General features: G+C 35.5%; 1 protein-coding gene and 1 long non-coding RNA gene across 2 annotated transcripts in view; one reads left to right on the top strand and one right to left on the bottom strand.

Annotated features, from left to right (window-relative positions):
* Positions 1-1,277: 1,277 nt before the first annotated feature.
* On the bottom strand, positions 1,278-3,646 carry LOC128247905 (uncharacterized). The gene is made up of 2 exons (XR_008264228.1): positions 2,310-3,646; positions 1,278-1,347 (listed from the first exon to the last, which is right to left on the bottom strand). It is a non-coding gene; the product is annotated as an uncharacterized LOC128247905 (long non-coding RNA).
* Positions 1,626-7,323, top strand: part of LOC106867871 (transmembrane protein 218) — a 10,371-nt gene continuing 4,673 nt past the window's right edge. Inside the window, exon 1 of the mRNA XM_014912927.2 lies at positions 1,626-2,060. Coding sequence (XP_014768413.1) covers positions 1,954-2,060 — 107 coding nt within the window. The 5' untranslated portion in view covers positions 1,626-1,953. The remainder of the gene's footprint in view (positions 2,061-7,323) is intronic.

Raw genomic sequence — 7,323 nt, 5'->3', positions numbered from 1 at the left:
TCCATTTGGGATCCCTGTAACTGAGTCTACATTTGCTCTAAACATGTTATACCATTCTAGAATCAAGATGATCCCAGGATTGAAAATCTGCCCTTCATTTGGTTCTTGAATATCCAGATTGGGTTCTGATTTAAAAGCATTTGGGTTGCTATTTCTAGCAGCTAAAGCTTGGCTGACTCACACCATCTTGGTGTTTGTCTGATGATGTCAGAGATCAAATGGGGAGATAAATGACATTTGCTTCATTAGTTTTACATTAAGATAAGAACTTTGGAACAAATTAGCCAACAGTTGGAATTCAACTTGGAACTAGAACAATAGAATGATTGCATTACAGAATTAATTCTCATCTGTCCTAAACTGCTGATCAAACGCCACCAGGGCATATAGTCATTATAAATGTATTATAGTCATGCTATTCAGCTGTCTTTAGTTTGGGGCCACAGTCCCAATTAGTCCTCCACAGGAGCTAGTTTAAAAGTCCACACGGAGTGTGGCTTTTAAGCTAGTCATTTATATTTCTTTTTATTTGTACATAATAGCTTAAGCACTTACATACCTCTGAATTCAGTGAAAGTTGGACATAAAAAAAGACTAAAACATCATTTTGAAACACCTTCTATGTGATAGATAATAGGGAAATAGATGAAACTTATTTAATACATTGAAAAGTAAGTATGGATAAGCACATAGTGAGAGAAAAATATAATTATTCAAGTACTAATATTATTTTCCCCCCATTTTCCTGGCAAATAGAGGGAATAACTTCAGACATGTTGCAACTCTTGTGCAAAAAACGTGTCCTCGCAGTAATTTTATCTTCTATCTTTTTCCTATTACTTGTTTCCGTCATTGGTCTGCGGCCATGCTGGGGCACTGCCTAAAAGGGTTTAGAGGAACAAATCGACTCCTGTACTTATTTTTTTAAAAGCCTGAGACATATTCTATCAGTCCCTTTTGCCAAACTGTTATGTTTACCAGGACGTAAACAAACCAACACTGGTTGTCAAGCGGTGGTGGGAGATAAACACACACACACCAGTGGCGGATGCTGGGGGAGTTGCCCCATTTGCCCAGGCAACACTCTTTCTAGCTGAGCCGATACCCAAAAAATCAGGACCAAGGCTTAAGAAGGATTAAATTTTGAAAATACAAGCTTGAACTTTAATGATGGTTTTGTCATTTTCATTAATTTGGATTATAAAGTGACCATGTTATTAAGTTATGATACACAAGTGTAGTTTGAAACTACTTTCCATAGGTAAATCAATACTCACTGCAAGTATAACATTGTTATTTTATTTCCAGCAGTTTCACAGCATTACTGTTTCATATGCATATGGTCAGCTACAACAAAGTTAGAATACATAAAAATGTGTCCATTTGTTACGAATTGCGATTCAACTTTATATAGTAATTTTTTCGAGACTTTTGGGCAACACAAAAAAAGAAAAAAACAAAACCCGGATCAGTCTCCCTGCACACCCACACAAATAAATATATATATATATATATATTAAATACATACACAACGGGTTTCTTTCAGTTTCTGACTATTTTTATATGATCTATTTTTTAAATTTTTTTTTTATATAATAAAATTAGTCAAATGTTAGACACGTTTATTACATTGATTTCTTACAAAGGCACAAGTTCTCGAATTTGCGGACCGGGTATGTACATTGACCTCTAGGTATAAAATATACCGATCCAGGGCAAATGTAAAGCAAAGTTGACTTCGGCTGGATTTGAATTCCTTCAGAACTTTAATAACTGAAACTAAAGATCGTAAGATTCTAAACACCACCGCTCTAATGATTCTACCAGGCCTGATCTCTGGTGTGTTCACAATAGTTACGTTATTACAAGTACAATTGAAATGAACACTACTAGAATGCGATTGGCTAGTTTGGAATAAATAAACAACGTTGTCATCGCGACGGGTAACCCACTATGGGGCTGATTTTTGGTGTTGGTGTTGGTATCGTCCTTTTGGCTTCTATGTGGATCATATCACTGACCATTTGTGTATTCACCAGTTATTCTACTGGAAAAATCAGGCAAGTACAAATTTGAATATTTTATATATCTACATACACAATATTTATATATATATATAAACCGTTTATGTTGTTTTGAAGTTTTAATTATAATCTGATAAAACTTCATCAAAGTTAGGCACGTTTATTTTTACATTATAATTTTTTCTTTAATTTCAAATCAAAATTTGAATATATTTAACGGTAAAGTTTATCTACGAAACTTAAAATATACAAGTTAAAATATAAAATTTTTGTTAATGTACTTACGAAAAGCCCCTTTCAGGTAAATGCGTGGAATCTTTTTGTTTTTTTTTTCTAAGATTGTGCTAGTAAAATTTAAAGATTATCAAACAAGCAGATTTTACTTATATGAGTGCGTAAAGTCACGTGGAAATTTTTTAATTAAAGAAAAAATATGTTGTTGGCAACACACATTGAATTTAAGTGATGTTGGCAATCACTCGCCTTTGGTATCAGACTGTAACTAGATTACTTTATTTGGATCTGTTCAGTTTGAATCACAGGTTTTTTAATTGATGTTTTTTTTTTAACTGAACAGTTTGAAACTTCGAATACTGGTAGAATTTCTTACGTAGAACACGGTTTACTCTGAACGCTTTTGACAAAATTTCGTATTTCAGAAGTTATTTCGTGTTAAAGTTGTCGTATTTGGGTAATTTTAACCAATCAGTGACTTGTTTCGAAAAGTAAATTCATTAATATATGACGCAAAATATTTTTCTCAGTATGCCGTTTTGGCTACACCCAATTGAAGTTTTTTCAGTTCTTTAATTGTTCCTTTCAGACGTCATTGATTTGTACTATTTAAATTGCTTTAATTCCATAATCTCGATGTGTTCCTGTATTAACATCTATATTAACCTTCTAATTGTGTTAATTAATAGATTAATTACTGGTGAACGAGTGTGGAAAAATGTATAATTTCAAAACTGAGGGCATCAAATTTTATTCCCAAATCTTCTCTTCCTGCGATGCCACTAATTGTAATGAGACAAAAAAAATATAATGTGATAAAATAAGGGCATAACTACAGGGTTTTACAGCCCAGACTTTGGGAGGGGAATTTCCGAAAATTGTCCCCCACCCCAATTCCAAAACACTTTCACCGGAAATTTTTGTATATTCGGATTCTACATAGTAAATACTATATGCATAGAAAATTTCATTAAAAAATATTCATTTTTCTGAAAGTTATGACCTCCCAAAGTCTGGTGGGTAAAACCCTGTAGTTATGCCAAAATAAGTAGACGCAACATTTAAATGTGTATCTGATATGTCGGTACTTCTCAGATGGCTGTTGTGCGAGATGAAATACCAATGTTTCCGTAGTTGGGTAGTTCCTGTAGAAAGAGTGATTAAAGAATCGGTAATCTTCAAGTTTAGGGGGGGGGTAAAAAAAAAATATTCAAGGGAAGTAACTGAACGTCTTACCAGTATTCTACGTACATCTCTGTTTATAAATAAATCACACACGTGATTTGATTGACGTTAGGGTTAGGGTGTGATTTATTTATAAACAGCTAGAAGAAAACGGATAATACTGGTAAGTCGTTCAGTTATTTCCCTTGAATATTTTTATTTACTTTTTTTACCCCCCTAAACTTGAAGATTACCAAAGAATCTAGCGGGAGGATTACGGAGGAGACACTGGACAATTTGTCTCGTTGAGTTGGAGTTACTAACGACATTTTTTAACTTGGTGACTGTGCACATTGTAAGAAGGATTTTAAAAACGTATTCAATTAGCAAATTCAGTGCAACTAAAAATTGCCATGTCCAAATGCAATGTTTTCATTTATGAAGGTGGCGAGTTAACGTATCGAGAAAATGCTTAGCGGCATTTCTTCTGGCTCTTTGTGTTCTGAGCTCAAATTCCGCCGAGGTTGACTGCCTTTCGGGGTCAATAAAATAAGTACGAGTTGAACACTGGGTCGATGTAATCGACTGAACCATCCCTCTAAAATCGCTGACTCAAATCTAAAATTAAAATTAGATTTCAGACATGGCAATATTCAGAACAATATGAATTTGATTTTACTCTCATTCCCTTGGTTTCTGCAATTAAAGATTTACGAATAATTATTTCTAATGATCTAAACTCCAATATTGTCATGAAATTTTTTAACAAGCTATTTCTGTATCTACAACGATTTACAGTGTTCTTACAAACGAAGAGTACAAAATTTATATTAAATCTAAATTACAATAGGACACTGGAATTTGGGTACCATTCAAAATATAAATAGAATGGAAAAGTTTCAGGAAAATTTTATACGATAGTTTACTTGGGATGTCAAATTTATCATAGCAAAAACATTTGCTTGGACCCAAATTGCAGTCTCTTGTGCAGAGGTCAATCATCAAAGACTTGATCTTTGCATAGAACTGTCATTTCCTTTCTCTAACTTCTTTATCATCTACAACAGATTCAACCAACACATAATCCAATTATTTCTTCTTTCTGCCTAGATGCAATGAAGATATTTGGCAAAGCATTTACTCAATAAGTCACTCCCATTTAGAACTTGCTCCCTTCCTCTCAATTTCAAAAATTCACTCTATTTTAGAAAAAACTCAGTTCTTTAGATCCATCCAAATTCTTTAAGTGAATATCCTAGCTCATCAGTCAACCTCACTATTCCTTGCCTAATCAAGATTATAAGTGGTGTGTGTGTCTGCAAGTGCAGTATTGGAATCCGTACAGGTGCTATTTAAAAAGTCCTGTCAGGTGATAAGTATGGTAGAAGATTCTGCAAAATTAGTAAAAATCATTTTGACAAAAAATCAGAAATTGCTGCTGCAATTTAGGGGACAAAAGCATTTGGAGATTGTGAAATGCAGGAAAACAGTTTTTGCTTTCATGATGGTCTTCTTGAAGGTGTTGCAGTGGTAGGTGAATACCTTCAAATTGGTGATTGTGTTTTTTTCTCCTGATGTTGTGTTCTATGTCTGTATAACTGCAGTGCAGTTGCGCATGATCCACTTTAAGGGGCTGAGGATATGTGCTTTGGTTGTTTAATGGATATGCCAAGGAGAAAGGTATCAGTCACACACACATTTCAGGCAGAATGATGCTAAAGCACATTTGATGCCAAAAATAGTGAGAGTAGAATTAGTAAAGCTTTATCCAACCAGTATATCTGAAGTATCAGTGAGTTTAAGATCAAGCATAGTTGGAGTTTTAGTAAGTTGGTCAAGATTACTCAAGATTACTGGTGCAGACAGCTTAAGATGGCAAGGGATTTGGCCTCTGTCCCAGTGTTGTTGGGAGGAGTACAGGAGCTTAGAGGAGTTGTGTGCATTAAAATAACTCGGAATGTGATTCTCAACAATAACAAGTTTAGAAAGATGTACTCTGTGGAGGACAAATAGTCAAACATATGGTGATTGGAGCAATTCAGAGAGTAGATGAAACAACAGAAGTATTTAAAATAGTCTATATGAGCTGGAACAACTGCAAATTTTTATTATTGACAATCAAGGAAGAGAACTGAATGGTGGCGTGCATTCTACATCAACCATCAGCTTTACAAAAGAAATTGGAATATTGTGTAATCTGGGCAACAATGATAGGTTAGAGATATACAATAAGACAAATTTCATCTTCAAGAGGATTAGTAGGTATTGGTGTCTAGAATTAAGAATGGACCAAAATCTGTGAACTTTGTTAGAATAAATTGAGAATTGTATATTTGTTTGAGAAGAGAAATACGTAAATAAGATTGATGCATTGTGGCTAACTACCTCATCAAACCCTGAAGTGGACACTTAAAACAAGTGCTTGCTGGGGAGGGGATACTCCATATTATATATGGCTAGAGTGGTGCAGAGGAGAGATGAGATGTTGATTAGGGGTCTGGATTTATACTCAAGGTAATATCTAAGCATGATAACAGGAGAGTCAGAGTGGATGAGTAAAGTTTGCTGGCATGCAATCCCTTTCTACTCAAACATCATGACTTATGATTTGGTATGAAGACAGGAGATATTCAGTATGCACAAACTTCCTCTCAGTCATGGGTGTCATGACATGATGAGTTGAGGAGATGAAAGGATGGAGACTGGACACAGCAAAAGGGAGGAATGCATGCACTAAGTCGGCATGGGTGTTCAGGTCTTCTGCAATACCGTATGTCACTAGTTTACATATTCTTCTATCATCTTCTTTATCAGATGTAAAATCCTGGCAACATTTCACACCACCTCATCCCAAGTCTCCCTTGGTCTCCCTCTTCCACAAGTACCATTCACTTGGACACTCAGCACTTGCTTATGCAGCTGTCATCATCCATTAGCAATACATACCTATACCATTACAGTCTTCTCTCTTGTACACTACAACTGATTTCTCTTATACCCAATTTACCCTTATCATTCTGAACACGTTGCCCCAATGTCATCTCAATTTTCTTTTATTCACTGCCACCATGTCTTAGAACATTTGAAATTTTTTATTCACAGCTTCTCTTCTTACTAAGTATACCTGATATCTAACTTCTCTTCATGTTGCTCTTTGCTGCCCACATCCTTGCAGTTTTTCCTGCCTGTCTGTTAGCCTTTATGGCTCTATCTATAGACCTATAGGAAAGTGGGTTATACATCATTAGATGTACACCTGACTTTCCTATAGTAAATTAGAAATATGAACGGAACGCTGAACTCCAAACTATCAACACAAACAATATTTATTTATTGTGGAAAATATACATCTTTAATCTTGTTTGTTGAGACGTCTTCGGTGTGTGAGAACATGGTTGTTGGGACGTTGGTATACTGATGTGAGCTGTCTAGCATGAGTTCGAAAGATGGAGAGACAGCTAGACACGTCCTTGCTCAATCGCTGGCCAGCAAGAAAGAGACAGAATAAAGCGGGAAAGCTTGGATGTTGAATTCTACTCATGCGTGAGACTACGCATGCGCACAGCGTTACTACAGGGCTCCCCTCGCCAGTGTGGAACGCACGATAATATAATTTTTTTTTGTTGGAACGCCTGAGGCAGGATGGCCACTGAAAACCACCCACAAGATGTAGCACAAACACACACAAAGAAAAATGAAAGAAATGAAATGTACACTCGTGAGAACATGCATGCAATGTACAAATGAAAGAAAATGTGTGAGTGCACAAGTGTGTGTGTGAGTGAAAACACAGAACATATTAAAAGTGTCTGTAGAGACAAAAAGCTATATATCCAGTTCGTAAAAGAATTACACAAGTTGAATGTCCGTACACAGGAAGTCGTGGTCAGTTGGCAGAGCT

The sequence above is a fragment of the Octopus bimaculoides genome, chromosome 5 (genome assembly GCF_001194135.2).
Source record: "Octopus bimaculoides isolate UCB-OBI-ISO-001 chromosome 5, ASM119413v2, whole genome shotgun sequence".
In the NCBI taxonomy this organism is placed as follows: Eukaryota; Metazoa; Mollusca; class Cephalopoda; order Octopoda; family Octopodidae; genus Octopus; species Octopus bimaculoides.
The sequence above is the reverse complement of the archived record's forward strand: the minus strand, read 5'-3'. Positions and strand labels throughout refer to the sequence as shown.